At 43.6% G+C, this 20,949-nt stretch overlaps 1 protein-coding gene across 2 annotated transcripts in view; it reads left to right on the top strand.

Annotated features, from left to right (window-relative positions):
• Positions 1-20,213, top strand: part of LOC119956176 (transmembrane protein 87A-like) — a 104,875-nt gene extending 84,662 nt beyond the window's left edge. For both annotated transcript variants that reach the window (XM_038783116.1, XM_038783106.1), the window contains exons 15-20: positions 228-331; positions 2,222-2,295; positions 6,205-6,266; positions 11,287-11,339; positions 14,338-14,368; positions 19,474-20,213. In XM_038783116.1, coding sequence (XP_038639044.1) covers positions 228-331; positions 2,222-2,295; positions 6,205-6,266; positions 11,287-11,339; positions 14,338-14,368; positions 19,474-19,515 — 366 coding nt within the window. In that variant the 3' untranslated portion in view covers positions 19,516-20,213. The remainder of the gene's footprint in view (positions 1-227; positions 332-2,221; positions 2,296-6,204; positions 6,267-11,286; positions 11,340-14,337; positions 14,369-19,473) is intronic.
• Positions 20,214-20,949: the final 736 nt, after the last annotated feature.

The raw sequence follows: 20,949 nt of genomic DNA, 5'->3' as shown, positions 1-20,949 counted from the left end.
CTCAAACTATGCCTGAGCAGTATGTCACTGGGTGGTTGTACCTATGGTACTGTATCCGAGCAGGGTGTTACGGGGGGAGGGGTGCTGCTGCTATACCTGTGGAACTATGCCTGAACAGGATGCTAAAAGGGACTGAAGGTACTGTACTTCAATGAGCATCTTCAGGAGGCGAGAAGGAACACTGAATGAAAACATGGCAACTTTGATTCCTTCCATGTTTTATGCAGGACTGGAGAGAGCGGTGGATAGATGATGCATTCTGGCGATTGTTGTTTTCCATCATTCTACTGGTCATCATGATCTTGTGGAGACCATCAGCAAACAATCAAAGGTTTTAGTGTATTTTTTGACACATTTCCAAATCTGTTTTCCCTCTTGTCTCAGGTAAAGGTAAATAGGGTTGATGAGAGAACACAAACAATATATTTCACAGAGTGGGTAGCTCACAATTGCTTTCAGCTGGACTGTAATTTGGCAACATACAAGCAGAGTTGTGAAGGAGGTAAACATAATGGTACAATTATCCCCTTCACTCAAATGTCTAGCAGCTAGTTGTAAAATGGTACAAAAAGGGACTGAGAAATAAATATACAGAGCAGATGATCTTGTTTTTTCAAATGGAAGATCTCACTGTCCCAGAGAATATTTTGTAATCTCAGACAGATTGTGACTTGCTGCCAGCACACAAATCTGCTGGGAGTAATTTTTTGACTGCACAGTATTTATTTTTTGAGGTTAGAGCACGCTGCAGATGTGGTAGATGCTGAGGAGGTGACTAGATTGCCCATTAATAAATTTGAATGCGTAATAATGTAGCGTGCAAAGATAAAAGGATACAGAAACCTGACCCCCATCTGCCTAAAGCTATAGGGACCTAAACTCTGCCTGTCTGGAGACATGGGGAGCCGTGCACTCCTGTCCAGAGGTGCAGGGGCCCCCTCCCAACCCATGTCTCGAGGAACAGGGGTCAGACTGCCCACCACCTATCAGTGGCCAGACCCCCGCCTCGGGGTAGTTTCTCATTTCTCATGTTTTATAATATGGCATGAATATTAACTACCATTTACCATCCCTTGTCCTGTGCTACAAACATTCATTGTAAGTGTTATTTTCTCCCTGTATACTCTTTTTGTTGAAGTCACAGTACTTTAAATTGATGGGTCCTGCTGTAAAACTGTAGAATCCCTTGCATCATTGATTCTTTTTCATTTGTGGTGAAGAAGCAGGTGACATTCTAGGTTTATGACTTCATCAGAACATTGAACTATGGTTGTGTTGTTAAAACAGTTAATGTTTTTGTTGGACGTCTGTGTGCCTGAGAAGCCTAGCTCTTGAGTTCATAAACTTAGCAGAGCTATTATCTGTTAACTGATAGACCTCTCTCGGGGGAAAAAGACGATATCTCCCAGCGCAGACTGTTATCTAGGTCTCCGGTGCAAGGCTGGTCATGCATCGTGCAAGCCATGACTTGCTTGTCCACTCCCATCCAGCAGTGGAGAAGCACTGGAAGAATGGACAGTCGGGAAAGCATTTTTAGTACCAATAAAACTGAATTTTTTTTTAGTTTGAAACATCAAAACCTGGGAAAACATGAACTTTTCAACTTCTTGTGCTGTAGAAAAATGAATCACTTACTATTTTCAAATATTTACTTAATTTTAAATTAAATTTTACAATTTAAAATTAAAAATGAAAACATTGACATTATTTTGTTATTACAAATTATCACGAAAGCTTGTGTATCAAAAGAATAACCGTGATTCAGGTTTTTTTTGGGAGGGGGGGTTTCTGAATAAATTTGTTTAAAAGTTTGTTTCAGCAGTATCACTGTTGCAGAGGTAATTGATAAAGAAGGGATGGTGCAAATTTGTTTACTCTTTAATTTTATGTATTAATTTTGTACATTGTTTGGTCCTTGCTATAAGCAGTTGGACTGTGAAGGTAGAACTGCTTTTCCATGCTAAATATCAACATTTATTGATGTGACAATAGTATGAGAGAGGAACAAATCTATTTGCTTAGCAGCACCAGCAGATAAGAAGAACAGATTTTTCAGGAACTAAGCAAAAAAAGTACTCCATTGTCTCAGAGGAAATCTCTTAACCTTTCAGTAAATATGTGCACCCATGCAACACCTCTATTTACAACAATGTAATCTCCAATTCGATGAGCAATGCCACTGAATTTGTGCTTAAACTAAGAAAAGCTATTTGTTTTGTAGGTTTGCTTTTTCCCCACTTGCAGATGAAGATTATGACGATGAACTGAAGGAACCAATGCTCAATGAAGCTTTTGGTGAGCAAAGCTGATCAACTGAGTAACTGCACAGCGCAGCACGTGTCACAGTGGTTAGCACCGAGGACCCAGGTTCGAATCCCGGCCCTGGGTCACTGTCCATGGGGACTTTGCACACTCTCCCCTGTCTGCGTGTGTTTCATCCCCACAACCCAAAAGATCCTTAATTGGGAAAAAAAATAATTGGATACTCTAAATTTATACAAAAAAATCTGAGGAGCTGCACTCTAGAGTAAAGCACATAATCAGACACAAGAAAAATTTTGTAAAACATTTTATTAAGGTATTTATAATTTTATAATAATGACAATAAACAGTACAAATACAAATGTAAACATAGTGCATGAAAATATCCCCATCACTCGCTAATCCCACCTATCCTAAACAAAAAATAGCCTAAATCCCCCCCCTACCGGGGGCAGCACGGTAGCATTGTGGATAGCACAATCGCTTCACAGCTCCAGGGTCCCAGGTTCGATTCCGGCTTGGGTCACTGCCTGTGCGGAGTCTGCACATCCTCCCCGTGTGAGCGTGGGTTTCCTCCCACAGTCCAAAGATGTGTAGGTTAGGTGGATTGGCCATGATAAAAAAAAAATTCCCCTTAGTGTCCAAAATTGCCCTTAGTGTTGGGTGGGGTTGCTGGGTTATGGGGATAGGGTGGAGGTGTTAACCTTGGGTAGGGTGCTCTTTCCGGGAGCCGATGCAGACTCGATGGGCCGAATGGCCTCCTTCTGCACTGTAAATTCTATCTATGTAAACCCCCTTTTAGTGCCTCTTGACAGTTTAGTTTTCCCCAAAAAGTCGACAAACGGTTGCCACCTCCAGACGAACCCTCTGAAGGCGAACTTAATTTTTCAAATCTGAGAAACCCAGCCATGTTGCTAGCCCAGGTCTCTGATTTCGGGGGCTTCGAGTCCCTCTATGCTAGCAATATCCATCTCCGGGCTACCAAGGAGGCAAAGGCCAAGACGTCAGCTTCTCTCACCCCCTCGACTCCCGGAAATTCCGACACTCCAGAAATCTCCACCTCTGGACTTGGCACCACCCATGATTTTAGCACCGTGGACATGACATTTGCAAAACTCTGCCAGAATCTCCAAAGTTTTAGACATGCCCAAAACATATGGACATGGTTTGCTGACCCGACCACACACCTCGCACACCTATCCTCTATCCCAAAGAACTTGCTCATCCGGCCCACCGTCATGTGTGCCCGGTGAACCACCTTAAATTGTATCAGGCTAAGCCTAGCACATAATGAGAACGTGTTCTGACTCTGCTCAGACCCACTTCTATCCGCCCGCCCCCCCCCCCCCAACCAGTTCATCTTCCCACTTGCCCTTTAGCTCCTCTATCTGAGTTATCTCCCACTCCATAAGTTCTTTGTAGATATCCAAAACTTTCCCCTCCCTCACCCCCGTTCTAGAAACTACCCCGTCCTGTATCCCCCGTGGTGGTAGGAGCGGAAAGGTTGAAACCTGCCTTCGCACAAAATCCTGTATCTGCAGATACTGAAATCCATTCCCTCCCAGCAATTCAAACTTCTCCTCCAAACAGGGAAAGCTCCCATCTATAAATAAATCTCCCATCCTCCCAATTCCTGCTCTCCGAAACCTCCCATCCAACCTCCCCGGGACAAACTGCTGATTATTACAAATTGGAGCCCACATCGATGCTCCCTCCACTCTCATATGCTTCCTCCACTACCCCTAGACTCTCAGGGACGCCACTACCACCGGGCTTGTGGAATACCGGGCCCGCGAGAACGGCAGAGCTGCCTTTATCAATGCCCCCAAACTTGTGTTCTTACATGATGCCGCCTCCACCCGCTCCCACACCGACACCCCTCTTCCCCACCCACTTCCTAATCATGGCTATGTTTTCCGCCCCAGTAATGGTTGCTGAAGTTCGGCAGGGCCAGCCCACCCTCCCCTCGACTACGCTCCAGCAGCACTTTCTTTACTCGCGGGGTTTTACTCGCCCACACAAAACCAGAGATCACCCTATTTACCTGTTTAAAAAAAGGCCTTTGGGATAAAGATAGGAAGGCACTGGAAAACAAACAAAAATCTCGGGAGGACAGTCATTTTCACAGTCTGTACCTTCCCCGCCAGTGACAACGGGAGCATGTCCCATCTCTTAAAGTCCCCTTTCATTTGTTCCACTAGCCGGGTCAAATTTAGTTTATATAACAGCCCCCATTCCTGTGCCACCTGGATTCCCAAATAGCGGAAACTCCCTCCCACCACTCTGAACGGCAGCTCCCCAGTCTCCTCTCCTGCCCCTTTGCCTGGATCGCAAACATCGCTTTTACCCATATTCAATTTGTAGCCCAAAAACCAGCCAAATTCCACTAAGATCCTTATAATCTCCCCCATCCCCCCAACTGGTCGGAAATATACAGGAGCAGGTAGTCTGCGTATATCGAGACCCTGTGTTCTACCCCCCGGACTATCCCCTTCCAGTCCTTTGATGATCTTAGCGCAATTGCCAGTGACTCTATGGCCAAAGCAAACAGCAATGGGGAGTGGGGACATCCTTGCCTTGTCCCTCGGTGCAGTTTAAAGTAGCCTGACATCAGCCGATTTGTTCACCACCGGTTCCTGGTACGACAACCGAACCCAGTCAATGAAGCCCTGCCCAAACCTGAACCGTCACAACACCTCTCACAAATAATACCACTCCACCTGGTCGAAGGTCCTTTCCACGTCCATAGCGACCACTACCTCCATCTCCCTCCCCTCGGAGGGCATCATGATCTCATTTAAGAGCCTTCTAATGTTTGCCGTTAGTTGCCTGCCCTTAACAAGGTGATAGGTGAAGTCTGGTCTTCACCTATCACCTCCGGGACACAATCCTCCATCCGCACCCAGGTCTGGATAGATGCGCAGCTCGCTGTTCTCCCACTTGCAGATCTGTGTCTGCTTGGCCCACTGCAAAATTGATTCCTTCTCCAGGAGCCGGTGTATTCGCACCACCATCGCCCTCGGCGGCTCATTCAAACGCGTTTTTCTCGCAAGCGCTTGATCCACTTCCATCACCCAGCAGCTTTTCAAGCATACTTGCCATGTACGCCTTTGCGTCTGATCCCTCACTGCCCTCCGGGAGGCTGACGATCCTCAGGTTCCGTCTACGGGACCTGTTCTCCAAATCCTCCACCTTCTGCAACCTTTTCTAGTGATCCCTCATCAGCCCCACCTCTGCCTCTATCGCGGTTAGCTGGTTTTCATAATCAGCCACCTTCTCTTCCACCCTCTGGATCGCCAGTCCATGGGCTTCTAGTCTCTGTTCCACCCAATCAATCGATGCCTTAATCGGGTCTAAACCTTCCCGCTTTTGCTTGGCGAAACGCTCCTGAATGAATTTCACCAGCTGTACCGTTGACCACTGGGCCACCAGTCCAGGATCCTGCACCTCTGCCATGTTCTCCTGTGCTATAGGTTCTGCATGCGTCTTCTTTGCCTGGCTATTTCTTCTTATAGGATCACTTCTGGTCCACGTCTCCATAAATTGGTGGGGGATTCCTCCTCTCTGTCTCACCCGCCGCCTCCGATTTTTCCGATCAAATTCCCAAAAGTCAGGAGAAAAGATCCAAAAAGTCCACCACGAACGGGAGCCACCAAAGACGTGACCTCCAACTCCATGGCCGCCACCGGAAGTCCCTAATTAGATAAATTAAGAATGAGAATTATATTTAGTAAATTAGACCTATGAATTGTGGCAGGGGTTAGTAAAAATAAAAATGTTGACCAATTCCATCGTAGTTTGTTTGATTAATCAAAGTGGGGTTGCAAGATACTGACCCAGATATTAAATGAAGATCTTTTCAGTGAGAAATGAAAGAGGTAGAAGAGATTATATTCAGTGACAACAATTTATATAAATTGTATCTCTATATATTTTCTGCAGAGGGAATGAAGATGAGAGGTACGAAAGCAGAGTCCAATGGCACTGCAAAGCTTAATAAAGTGGTGAGTAACAGCAGACAATGCTGATTTAATGGTGCATTTGGAGGCTGTATGAACTTAGAGTAAAGTTGAGATACTTTTTAAGTTCATGCATAATTGTCTGGACACCTGAATCCATGAGTTGGAGATGGGGTGAGTTTTATCAGTGCATTTCTTACCCAGCGCATGCGACTTCTTTAAGCGAAAAGACCAGCATTGCCTAATTTGTTTCATAGAAGCTGAAGTGGATAGCGACTAAAATCGTTGAACACAGTGTGCAGAGCAGGGCATTGGAGACATATGTTCTAGCAAAGATTCCTCCTAATTGCCTTCTGGTGAATCCTACTAGAAAACTGGAGTGCATGAAAACAGGTGAGGCCAAGGGAAGAGGCTTCACTCAGTGATATTCCCATGGTTGATATCATGTCAACATTATCAAAATTACTGCCTGCCCCCATAGTTTCAGTTTTCTGATGGGTATGATGTAAGCAAATTCAATGCAATGGTGCCTCTCCCAGCCACTCATAGTATTCAAATATAATCAAAAATGTTGTTTGTCAATCCACGGTTCTGAAGATCTGATCACAAATGAATTGTCTCATGACAAACTCTCAATTAGTGGAGCAGTATCTGAACAATATGGGCTTTTTGCATGAAGGACTTGGATTGAAGGAAATAAAATATCATTATCTGCAAGAAATAGCTCTGATGTCTTGAATTGAGAACTGAATTCCCTTGACACCTACATTGTGCAATAAAAATACTACTACCAAAAATTAGCAGTTGATGTACCATTCTGAGACGATCAGGATTAGGCAAGCAAAACTCCAATGCAGTAAACTAAGTAAGTGGAAGCTGCTTGAAGTACTCCCAGTGGGACTTGTTAGCCACTTTGTATTACCATCGTTCCCTCTCTGCAGTCCTGACTCATTTCTTTTTCAGTCACATGACCCAACAATCATGTAAATTACATCCCATAATCTTATACTCGTCTAATTATGCTTTCTCCTTTTTTATTCTTTCTGACCACTTTTTGAGATGCCATACCACGGGTACTGATGACCTCCAAGAAACTAGATTTGTGTGAGAGTCTCAACTGTGAATGGCAGCAAGTTATTAATTTGCCAGAGGCATCAAAGTTGATCATAGTGAATATCATAATTTATGGATATGCTGAGTAGAGATTACTGTATGTACACTGATAAGAGAAACCCTAAGTAATTTCTCAGTCCTCCCAAAGTATGTGGCTTCTAAAACCAATTAAAAGCCCCTTCGTTCAGCATGGTTGAGATCAGCAAACCCAAGACAGACTAAAGATTGAAGCTGAGACTTTTCAGGTCTGCATGGTAGAGAAATGGAGACCTCAGAATGATCAGATCGGCCTGGGAATAGATAGTTACATAAACCCGTCTACAATAATCTGACCTCTTTCACATGCACAGTGCATTTTAGGATTGTTCCAATTGACCTTGTTTCTCCTTTTGGCTATCCTGCTTTCCATGCACATTAGTTCCATGGGAACTTACAGGAGGATTCTGGAGGAAGATGTGGCTCAGCTGGAGAGGGCCACGGCAAAATGGGAGGAGGTGTTGGGGATGGCACTGGAGGAGGGACTGTGTGTGAACTGTTCTGCAAGATGAATGCCATGACTTTATGTGCGCAATTAGGGTTGATTCAATTGAAGTTGGTGCACAGAGCACATTTAACTAGGAGTATGAGGCAGCTGTTTGAAGGAATGGAGAACAAGTGTGAGCGGTATGGGAAGGGCCCAGCCAATCATGTTCACATGTACTGGTCTTTCCCTGAGCTATGGAGGTTTTGGGGATCATTCTTCTGCCCCTTCATCATGTTGATAATCTTGCACATGGATTTGGAGCCACAGATGGGGATGGATGGTTTCGCCTTTACCTTGCTGATTGCTCGCAGTTCTGTTGGGGTGGAGGTCAGCTTTCCCGCCCTGTGCCTCAGTATGGCTGGGGGACTTAATGGAATTCCTACACCTTGAAAAAGTTCACCTTGAGCGGGGCAACTGAGGGGTTCTATAAATGATGGCACCCGGTCATTCTGTATTTCAAGGAGGTGTTCACTGTCAACTGATAGGGGTGGGGGGAGTAGGGTTTTGAGGAGTGGGGTTGTTGTGGGTATTTCTTTTTGTACTAGTTATGTTTGGAGTTGGGTGTGTTTTCTTTTTACATGGAAAAATATTAAAAACTTATTAAAAATATTAGATCATAGAATTTACAGTGCAGAAGGAGGCCATTCGGCCCATCGAGTCTGCACCGGCTCTTGGAAAGAGCACCCTACCCAAGGTCAACACCTGCACCCTATCCCCATAACCCAGTAACCCCACCCAACACTTAGGGCAATTTTGGACACTAAGGGCAATTTATCATGGCCAATCCACCTAACCTGCACATCTTTGGACTGTGGGAGGAAACCGGAGCACCCGGAGGAAACCCACGCACACACGGGGAGGATGTGCAGACTCTGTACAGACAGTGACCTAAGCTGGAATCGAACCTTGGACCCTGGAGCTGTGAAGCCATTGTGCTATCCACAATGCTACCGTGCTGCCCTAAATATTGCAAAAGGAAATCAGCCATAATCCAGCAAAAGGCGCCAAGATCTAAGTACTCTGGCGGAGGCCACCGCATGTGCAACTCGCCACATAATCGCCACCGGGAGTCCACGATGTACTTCTAATCATTTTGAATGGACATTGACCATAATGAGGAATGCGAAGTCCACTGCACCTGTACCCATGGTTTTTCTGACCATTCCAATTTTGCAAACAGGCCAATGGTGGGAGCTGATGGTTCTCCTGCAGAAGGAGCACTGCTTCATCAGATTCTCTGTCTGCATCGAGTCTGGGCACCAGATGTAGCTCCTTGTGACAATTTTTATCTTGGATACCCCGGCGTGTCCGTTGTGTAATTCCGTCAGGATTGACCGCTGACCTGGGCAGTGTACAACTACTTGGGCTCGCCACAGGACGATGCCATCTTCTACACTCAGCTCTTATCGTTTAGTGAGGTGGAACTTCGTGTCATTCATGGGGTGTCCTCAGATTCCGCCACTGAGGATCATATGGTGCAATTATGCCAGTGTGGAGTCCTGCTGGGTCGATACTTGAATCTGCTTCACGGATACTGGCAAAGTATCCAGGAAGTTCAAGGTCATGACTTCTTCCAATGCCAGCAGTGGGACCAAACTTGTGGGCAGCGGGAGGCGATTCGGCATCCACATTGGCAATGCACGTTTCTGGGCGGTGCTCAAGAGAGTATCTGGAAACCACTAACAATAATGCTCGACGTTGGATCTGAGCAGAGGCGATGGACGGAATCACTTTATCTTCTTTGAAAAGGCCCAGCGAGGTTTATAGCCATTTACGATTGTGAAATGTCGGCCATAGATATATGGGTGGAATGTCTTCGCTCCAGAAATAACAGCCAATCCTTCCTTTTCGATCTGAGAATAGCGTCTTTCCGTGTCCACCAACGTTCTTGATGCATATTAAGTCTCTCTGCCATCGTCCCATCAATGGGAAAGGATTGTCCTACTCCATGTGAAGAGGCATCACATGTTTATACCAGTTCCCTCCTGGGGTCGTAACGAACCAAGATGTTTCACCTTTGCGAAGGCTTCATCCTGCGGAGCCTGCCACGACCACTGCTGGTGTTTTTTTAACAGAGTGCGGAGATGACAAAGTGGCCAAGTTTGGGTTCAATTTCCCATAATAATTTGAGGCCTAGGAAAGATTTTAATTCTGTCGTATTTTGCTGGGGCACCTCTTTGATGGCCTTAACTTTATCCACCATGGGGTGAGAGTCTTTTTTTATCAACTCTACCCGAGATTGATCACTTTGCCTGCCTCTGACTATTTTTTATTCGTTCATGTGCCAGCATTTATTGCTCATCCCTAATTGCCTTTGAAGGGGCATTAAGAGTAAACCACATTGCTGTGGCTCTGGAGTCACGTGAAGGCCAGACCGGGTAAGGACAGCAGATTCCCTTCCCTAAAGGACATTAGTGACCCAGCTGGGTTTTTACGCCAATCGACAATGGTTTCATGATCATCATTAGACTTTTAATTTCAGATTTTTATTGAATTCAAATTTCACCAGCTGCAGTGGCGGGTTTTGAACCTAGGTCCCCAGAGCATTACTCTGGGTCACGAGTCCAGTGACAATACCACTACGTCACCATCTATGCTCAAGTTTGGTCTCTACTTTGGTAAGTGATGGGACTGGCCGTGCCCTGAAATAATTGGGTAGGGCGTCGGGGTCCACATGAATCTTTGTTGTTGCTCCTTTTATTCTACCAAGGTTTTCTTGGAATACTGCAGGGTATTTGAGTTTCTCCTGGTTGGTCGCCTGCCATTCCTCCATTGTGGTGCATTGGCAGAGTCTTGAGAATAGTTCAAAAGCTTATCTGCAGTTGGTGCTTGAGCACTGCTGAAGAAAGAGGGAACTTTGTCTTCAAATTTAAAATAAGGCACTGATTAGTGAGGTCTGTAATCAGCATTGGCAGGTTTTAGGAAATTGTCAAAAGATTTTTTCTTTTGTGTCATCACACTCTTTTTTTACCATTAGAGAATAGTGGACAAGTGTTGGGCTGATTTTCAACCTGTAGAACCATGTCATGAACACTACTTCTATGGTCAACAAGTCCTGGGGTGAGACATGAACCCAGAGTTTCTGGCCGAGAGGTATATTACCAAAGATGAAATAAGTGACCTGAAAATTAGGGAATTTAACACAGAAAAATCAGTCAATAAACAATAGAAGAACCTCGGGTGATTAAAAGAGGTGATTAAAGCTGTTAACAGATTAATTAGTTAATTATTTGCGATCTGCATCTACTGTTTATTTTAATCATTGCTCACTTCTCCTCTTTCCTTCACTTGTCCCTATATACCTCCTGTGTTCTCTTTCATGTTTGGGCATAAGCATATTTGTTCAAGGGAGAATCTTGTAATAGTTTTGCCTTTCATTGTTAATTAGTTAGTGTCTCAACTCATCAAAACCCTTGCCATTCTTGACAGGATGAAGATCTGAAGTGGGTTGAAGAGAATGTTCCATCTTCCATGGCAGATGTGTAAGTGACTATTACTGCTACAAGCTTTATCATTGCACTGCAGGCAGTCCTCGATTTGCGACACAATTGGTTCCTGGAAACTATCGTAAGTCGGAACCAATTTCCCCCATAGGAATAATGTTAAAAGTGGGGGAATTGGTCCCATCACTGGGGCACAGCATCATTATTACCAGCAAATTGCGACCTCATTTCCCATGGGTTTAGACATTTCGTCCCGATGCATTCAAAACTCTGCTGGAAGCCTCCCTGATATGTTGCCAACTTGGTTTCTTTGGCACACACAAACTATTCACCAAAACCGTTCTCCGCTTTCTGGACTGTAGCTCAGCCAGGCAGTGCGCTACTGCCGAGCCACAGCAACCATTGTCCTTAGATGGCAAGCCCCATAACCAGCTGATGACTACACTTCGATCCGACCTTCCGGAGTATTGTCTGATATGTAAAGTGTAAAGAGGGCCCAGTGTTTCGGGGGGACGTTTTGCAACTTTCCCAGGCATGATCGGAGTCAGCGACCCAATACTGTACTACTGTATGCTGGATTATTTAACACTGTTTCAGACAAGGCTGTATGGAGTCCTAAAGACGTAGCCAGTGTCATAAGTTCAAAAGAGGGTATCAATTTATGAGCTTCGTAAGTGCCATTCATCGTAACTCTAATGTCATAAAGTCGAGGGCTGCCTATATGAGCTTTCAAATGTATTCATCGTCGTTGTTTCCATGTACCCAGTTGTTTTCACTGGCATTTGTATATTTCATGTGGTGGAATGTCAGAATGTCTCCTTGGGGGAAGGAGTACCACTAAGGTTTTGTGAGTATTTAGAAAGTAAAACACAATTTCTTCAGAATCTTATGGTGGCACAGTAACACAGTGGGTAACACTGTTGCTTCACAGCTCCAGGGTCCCAGGTTTGATTCCGGAATTCGGTCACTGTCTATGTGGAGTCTGCCCCTTCTCCTTGTGTTTGCATGAGTTTCCTCCAGGTGCTCCAGTTTCCTCCCACAAGTCCAGAAAGACGTGCTATTAGTTGAATTGGATATTCTGAATTCTCCCTCTGTATGCCTGAACAGGTGCCGGAATGTGGCGACTAAGGGCTTTTCACAGTAACTTTGTTGCAGTGTTAATGTAAGCCTATTTGTGACAATAAATATTATTATCATTATTAAGCTAAAACTGGTGATCCGGAGAGAGTGTGCAGACTCCACACAGACCGTGACCCAAGCCGGCAATCGAACCTTTGACCTTGGTGCTGTGAAGCAACAGTGCTAACAACTGCGCTATCGTGCCGCCCTTATATTCTGTCCGAGAGTGCAGAGGAGCCTGCCCTAAGAAAGGAGCATATTTTAAGTCATGTAAATATGCAAGCTTGTTGAAAAGTTGATGTAAATATGAGTACTTTGTGTGATCAAGATTCTTGTAGTAAGAGTTTCATTTCAAACTCTAAAGAGATAGCTCAAGACTGCCAAAGGAGGAAACGGAGTGAAATCATGAAAATGGAGGTGTGAAGATACTTTATTTTTTTCTAACTAATAAAGCAAGCAATATTTTCATTGCTTCATGGAAAGAACATCAAAGTTGTGCACACAATCTAAAAGACGTTGAACAGACGAGGAGAAAGATCAGCAGAAGAGTAGATAGGGTTGGATGATAGATATGCCAAGAGGTTTGTTGGAGAAAAATTCTTGAGGTAATGGACAAAATGTCAGAATGAAGTGTTAATTGAACTACAATGCAAGATTACTGTTGTTCAGAATACAAGAGTAAAAATAAAGACACTAATTATTTTCTAACTTCTAAGGAATTTAATTTGACATACAATGTGGCAGTTGTCCTAGAAAGAAAATAGCATATTTTCGTACAACCTTTTTCTTTCTTGCAAGTACGACTTGGGACAAAGAAATGATTTGACCCCTTGACTTGGAGGAAACAAATAATAGTTTTATCCCTATAAAGTCTTGCTCTGCTGTCATCTCCTGGCTCTCCTCAAAATTTTTGTAGGTTGAGTTCTTTTATATGGTTTCATTTCTAAAATCTGCCATTAAAATATCAAACCTCAAAGAATTCAATAGTTTGCCCTGCTTCCCTCCTTTCCAAAATTGCCTGCATTGTTTCTTCTGGTTACCTACCCACTTACGGTATAATATTATGGAGGCTCCTTTTTATTTTGCTAGCATGTAATACTTCACTCTCAACATCCTTGACAATATGCATCCGAGCAGCTGTGTTCTTTTCTTACAATTAGAAAGTTTCATTCAAAGTCAATTGTTTGTTTTTAAAACAAGTATCAAAAATCAAAATCTTATCAAGAGAATGAGTTGAGAGAAACTTGGATTCCAGAAGAATAATTGATGAATGATCCTGGCTTAATTAGACTAGGCCCTTGAGAATACACATGCTAAGTGGGAAGTGTGACAAATTTATTTTTAAAATACATCAAGCGTGAGCATTTCTTGGCTTCAGATTCTGTAATAACAATGCTGCTCGTGCTATATTGGACACAAAGCTGCTACACAGTGAAGTGACGAGGAATGTATTGTCACATCCAATCTGTGGATACAAATGGTGCAGGAGATCCATGTTGGAGTGGCACAGTGGTTAGAACTGCTGCCAACAGCGCTGAGGACCCAGGTTCGATCCCAGCCCCGGGTCACTGTCTGTGTGGAGTTTGCACATTTTCCCTGTGTCTGAGTGGGTTCACCCCCACAACCCAAAGAGAGACAAGTTAGGGGGATTGCCCTCACTGAATTGCCCCCTTTTTTTTAAAAAAGGGGCAATTTAGAGTGCTTCTAACTGGACATCTGGTTTCCTATTTCAAAGAGCTCCCTGGCAGACTAAGTTTCAGGAGATGTGAAAACAAATAAAAAGCAGGCTTTTTCTGGCAGTTTTACCACTGCTGTTTTGCAAAAAATGATGCTTGGCAATGGCCTAATTAACACTGACACTAGCAATACTAGTATGATTACACTGTATGTTTCTTAACTAACCTTTATTTTCTTTCAGTGCTCTTCCAGCCCTTCTGGACTCAGATGAGGTAATAAGCAGATTCATTCAATTTGTTTGTGAGGGTATTTACTCATGCACGTAATGGTGTTTGACGGTGTTGGGAGGAGGGATGTGGACAGGGTGTGCGCTTGTGCATGTGAGGTTGTGCTCGTGCATGTGAGGTTGCTGTTTTTGTGTACATGAGCTTCTGCATAGACTAAATTGGGGCAAGGCTAATTTCAATGGTATTAGGCGGGAACTTTCAAAAGTTAATTGGGGGAGTCAGTTTACAGGCAAGGGGACAGCTGGTAAGTGGGAGTCTTTCAAAAGGGTGTTAATTAGGGTTCACAGTGAGCACATTCCTCTTAGAGTGAGGGTAAGGTTGGTAGAAGTAGGGAACCCTAGATGACTTGGGATATTGAGGCCATGGTCAAAAGGAAGAAGGGGCATATGATATTCAGAGGCAGCTGGGATCAAGTAGATTCCTTGAAGAGTATAGGACTTGTCGGAGTAGAGTAGAGAAATCAGGAGGGCAAAAAGGGGACATGAGATTGTCTTGGCAGATATGGTAAAGTAAAATCCAAAGAGCTTTTACAGATACATAAAGGGCAAAAGAGTGACGAGGGAGAGGGTAGGGTCTTTAAGGGTAAACAAGGTCATCTATGTGTGGATCCACAAGGGATTGGATAGGTCCTAAATGAATATTTCTCGTCAGTATTTAATGTTCAGAAAGGCACGAATGTTAGGGAAATTGGGGAAATAAAAAGTGATGTCTTGAGGAGTGTACATATTACAGAGAAGGAGGTGCTGGAGGTATTAAAACGGGTCAAGTTAGATAAATCCCCGGGACCTAATGAAATGTATCCCAGGACGTTGTGGAATTCTAGGGAGGAAATTGTCGGCCCCCTAGCTGAGATATTTGAATCATTGACAGCCACAGGAGAGGTGCCTGAAGATTGGAGGGGAGCAAATGTTGTGCCCTTGTTTAAGAAGGGCTGTCTGGATAAACCTGGGAACTACAGACCGGTGAGCCTTACTTCTGTAGTGGGTAAGTTGTTCGAAGGTATTCTGAGGGACTGGATCTACAGGTATTTAGACAGGCATGTGCTAATTAGGGAAAGTCAGTATGGCTTTGTAAGGGGAAAGTCATGTCTTACGAATTTGATTGAGTTTTCGGAAAGGGTAACCAAGAAGGTAGATGAGGGCAGTGCAGTCCATGTTGACTACATTAACTTTAGCAAGGCCTTTGACAAGGTACCACATGGTAGGTTGTTGCAAAAACTTAAATCTCTCGGAATCCAGGGCGAGATAGTCAATTGGATACAAAATTGGATTGGCGACCAAAGCCAAAGGGTGGTAGTGGAGGGTTGTTGTTCAAACTGGAGGCCCGTGACTAGCGGTGTGCCTCAGTAATTTGGATGAGAATGTAGGTGGCATGGTTAGTAAGTTTGCAGATGACACCAAGATTGGTGGCATAGTGGATAGTGAAGAAGGTTATGTAAGATTGCAACTGAATCTTGACCAATTGGGCTAGTTGGCCGATGAATGGCAGACTGAGTTTAATTTGGATGAATATGAGGTGATGCATTTTGGCAGATCAAATCAGGGCAGGATCTACTCAGTTAATGGTAGGGCGTTGGGGAGAGTTACAGAAGAAAGAGATCTAGGGGTACAGGTTTGTAGCTCCTTGAAGGTGGAGTCGCAGGTGGACAGGGTGGTGAAGAAGGCATTCAGCATGCTAGGTTTTATTGGTCAGAATATTGAATACAGGAATTGGGACGTTTTGTTGAAGTTGTACAAGACATTGGTAAGACCACACATGGAATACTGTGTTCAGTTCTCGTCACCCTATTATAGGAAGGAAATTGTTAAACTAGAAAGAGTGCAGAAGAGATTTACGAGGATGCTACCAGGACTTGATGATCTGAGTTAGAAGCAGAGGCTGGATAGGCTGGGGCCTTTTTCCCTGGAGCGTAGGAGGCTTAGGGTGATCTTATAGAGATCTATAAAATAATGAGGGGCATAGATAAGGTCGATAGTAAACATATTTTCCCAAAGTAGAGGACTATAGAACTAGAGGGCATAGGATTAAGGTGGGAGGTACAAAGAGACCAGAGGGGAAATTTCTTCACAGAGGGTGGTGAGCATCTGAAACAGGCTGCCAGAGGCAGTGTAGAGGTGGGTACGATTTTGTCTTTTAAAAGGCAGTTAAGACCGTTACATGGACAGAGTGGGGATAGAGGGATTGGGCCAAATGCGGGCAAGTGGGACTAGCTTAGTGATAGAAACTGGACGGCATGAACAACCTGGGCCGAAGGGCCTATTTCCATGCTGTAAACATCTATGACTCTATGACTTAATTCTCCTTCAAGAAATTTGCAAAAGCCTCAGAAATGTGAAGACTGGGAAAGGATTTGATCCTGGTCTTCGGTGATTCTTAAGTGTGCTTGTGTTTTATATTCCCATGGCCAGCAAAATGTTTCATCGCTAACTGAGGGATTTGTAGAATTGAATTAATTAGTTGCCAGCACACTCATCTCTCAGTCAGGGGCTGCGGGTTCAAGCTTTATTTCATCATTTAATCTGACTGATAGTGTAGTGTTAGAAATTATCAATAAATGAAACTTTCAACCATTCAGGCTAGGGCAAAAGATCGCACATCACAGCTCAAAGAACAAAGAGGCACGCTGTTTCCTGGGCTAATACTCTTCTCTCAATCAAAACAACTACCAACAGATTGGCTAACTTTAATTGCTGGTTGAAATACCATCCTTTGAACCTCCTTTGCCTGAAAAAACAGTACTCGCACTTAAAGCACTTTGCGATTCATGAAGATGTGTTGAGGTTTGATTATAAATGCAATCTTGTTCCAATAGTTGCTTGATATAAATTGAACAGTCAGAAATATGTGAGATACAATCAAAAGCATGGTGCAGAGGGGGAAGAGCTGCTCAGCCAATGTTAGGAGGGTTAATATCAGTGGAAATGCAGTCATGCAGCAATATAACCTGTAATGACCCCCTAGCAATTTTCCTCTGTGAACATTGTTTTTTTTAAATATTTTTTTATCCTCCTTTTTCACATTTTCTCCCAAATTTACACCCAACAATAAACAATAATCAGTAATGAATGTAATGTCAATCCCCATATCAATAACAACAATCCCATCCTCCCACCAAACCCCCAAACATTAGCCCGCATGTTAACATAAACAAATGACAAAGAGGAATCAGGAATCACCCATAGTCACCATTAACACAGTCCTTCACCCCCCAATCCTCCCAGCCCCCAACCCCACTAATGTTCGATGTGATACAATTCTCGAAAGTGCATAATGAATAACGCCCATGAATTGTAGAACCCCTCCATCCTTCTCCCCAGTTCAAATTTGACCTTTTCAAGCATCAAGGATTCCAGCAGGTCCCCCACCACGCCAGGGCACAGGTTGGAGAGGTTGATCGCCACCCTAACAGGATCTGTCTTTGGGCGATCAACGAGACGAAGATTATAACATCTGCCTCTGCGCCCGTTTCCAGCCCCGGCTGGTCTGACACCCCGAATATCTCCTCCCGAGGGCCCGGGTCCAGTTTCACGTGCACCACTTTAGAGATTACCCTAAACACCTCCTTCCAGTAAGCCTCCAGGTTTGCGGGGCCCACCCTGCAATGTTCACATACATCTTCTACCCCCTCAAAAAGCTGGCTCATCCTCGCCCTTCAAAGGTGCGCTCTATACACCACCTTCAGCTGTAACAGACCCAACCTCGCACACGAGGTGGAGGCGTTCACCCTCCGGAGCACCTCATAACAGAACCCTTCCTCCATACCTTCTCCCAACTCTTCCTCCCACTTTGCCTTGATCCCTTCTAGAGGCGCCTTCTCCTCCTCCTCCAAGCTGTACTGGGAAGCTTTGTATCTCCTTTCTGGCAAAGTCTTGAACCTGCAAGTATTTAAATATTTCCCTTGCTCCAGCCCATACTTCGCTCCCAGCTCCTTCAATCCTGCAAAACGATCCCCAAGAAACAAATCTTTTAGTGTCTTAATTCCTTTCTCATCCCATCTCCAAAAATTTCCATCCCACTTCCCTGGCTCAAATCTATGATTCCCCCGAATCGGCATTTCCCTTGACCCTGCCCCCAACACGAAATGCTGTCGAAACTGCCTCCAAATTCTCAACGAAGCTATTACTACTGGACTCCCTGAGTATCTCCCCGGGGCCGTCGGGAGCGGCGCTGACCCCCTGTGAACATTAAGGTGAGTTCAGTTCAAGAACATTATAGGAACTGGAGTCCTGATTTACATGGTTGTGTCTGGCCCCACTTTTGGAATCAGACTTGAAAATGTACTGAAAGTCAATCAGCATCTGAAACAACAGGATTAGATAACATTTCAGTTGAAGTGGGCAGTCCTGATGCAGGTCTACACCCTCAATCCATTCAGGTACCAACTGATCAGTTGTACATTTTCAATTTTTCAAGCTGTTCCTCTGGGAACTCTGGGATCAGGATGATCTTAAACTCTCAGAAAGACTAAAGATTCAACTGCACAGAACTTAATTTGAATGATATGACTGTTGACTCCCTGCAAACCAGGAAAGTCCAAAATTCCATTCTGGTTTGTGTTGAGTCGGCTGATCTCAGCCAGAGGTTAATGTTGGGATCCCCTGCGCCCTCCAGGCCTAAGACAAAAAAAGCAATCTGGGTTTTACACTCTTGACCACTATTCAATTATCCCTACTGGAAACTAATACTACCTGCAGATGTTGTGGAAGGACGGAATACAGCTCACAAATAAAGATCGAACACTTGTCATGCTACCAGAGGCAAATGAGATTTGAGATTTGTGTACATAGAATCACAGAAAATATAGTGCAGAAGAGGCCCTTCAGCCCATTGAGTTTGCATCAACAAATGAAAAACACCTGACCTACCTTCCTAATCCCATTTGCCAGCACTTGGCCATAGCCTTGAATGTTATGATGTGCCAAGTGCTCATCCAGGTACTTTTTAAAGGATGTGTACACCCATCAGGAGTTGACACTTTAGGAAGGAAAATGGAGACAAAAATAGCAAGACTTTAGCACCATATCTCTTCAGCAATATTCAAGTTCTGTACTACCGAGCATCTGTGTGATAATAATTTCCTTGTTTTTCAGGAAATCATGACGACAAAATTTGAGATTTCAAAAATGGAATGAAAATGAAATGATTGGAAAGCATCGCTCTATTTTTCAAATAACAATTGTCCAGGGAAAAGTGACTTCTGCACAGAGCACCAAAACTGTATAGTCTCACATGGCTTCACTGGGATTGGGTGGGCAAAGGAGTGTTTTATACTTTGCTGAAGTACAATTCTGTTTTTTTAATGAATAAGTTATTTTGCTGGTGCTTGCCATAGATGTCTTGTTTGGGTGAAATTATGCTCTTTGTTCCTGTAAAATAAATGACTGTTCTGCTGCTATTCCTAAGCAAAGTGTTACACAAAGGACAGGCCGCAAATTAACGCTGGTGTTCTTTCTTCCTTTCCAATTTCACCTTGCCAAATGAAGTGAAAAGCAAGGTTACTTTGTATTCCAACACTCAGTTTTTCACTGCCTGAAACAAGGGTGCAGTATACTGGAGACGTTTTGCCACTGGCTAACTGCAGCCCCAGAGAATCATTTCCTCTACCCCCAATATACTTTGGTCAGTTAGTTCCTCCCAAGTTTGTGTGCAATTGAAGGGAAGGGTTTTTTTGCAGATTCAAGCCTGCCAGCAGTGCTGGCACCTGATGTGGCCATTTGGCTAGAAAATGGAGCCATGTAAACCGGTGTTGGAGTTTAATAAAACTTATCAGGGCAGCCTTATTGTGATTATCTTTTTTTCAAAAAAATAAAATTATATGGATGAAATTGTACATCTGTTGTGTCTGTTATATAACTAGCAATTTTACTTTCAGTCGTTAGTCCATTCTGCCGAATTAAGAGAACAATGATCTATTGGTTTCATTTTATAATTGTCAAAGTTTTTTTTAATGTACATTTTTTCAACAGTTCATTGTCAGAAGAAGTGTGTGATATAGTGGAAGACAGCTCACCAACAAAATAATCAACAAATGAAAGGAAGGGTTGGAAGTATTAGTACATTTAGTTGTCAGGAATTTTCCTTCATGTAAAGGTACCTCTCTTATGAACGAAGGGAACATTTTGTTTTGGTTCACCTGATCTCAACTCTCAGCATTCAGTCCATAGGACATCTGTATCAATTATTCCTCCCATAAACTCATCATTCAGAAGCTTAGTTCTCAATATTTCTGATTATTAACACACCAAGCTATCATGTTTGATTGTTTAAGGTTATTTCCTATTCAGCACTAAGTCTTTATTTTCTCTCTTTTTCCAACCTCTTGTGCTACCCTGGGCTAGTGCACAGTCAATTCCAGCCCCACTTGACCCAGAGTCGCTACACAGGTGAAAATAGATTTTATATTAATGCCCATAGATTTGGTTGAGTTAAATTGACCACACTCACCAGGTTTGTAAATTTTTAACACAAGTAACCTTTTTTTTTGTAAAATATATTTATTCTCCATTTTCATTTTCTCCAGAATTTACACCCCACCCACAAGCAGTAAATGGTAACAAATACAAAGT

Source organism: Scyliorhinus canicula, chromosome 2 (genome assembly GCF_902713615.1).
Source record: "Scyliorhinus canicula chromosome 2, sScyCan1.1, whole genome shotgun sequence".
In the NCBI taxonomy this organism is placed as follows: Eukaryota; Metazoa; Chordata; class Chondrichthyes; order Carcharhiniformes; family Scyliorhinidae; genus Scyliorhinus; species Scyliorhinus canicula.
This window is presented reverse-complemented; position numbering and strand designations above follow the sequence as displayed.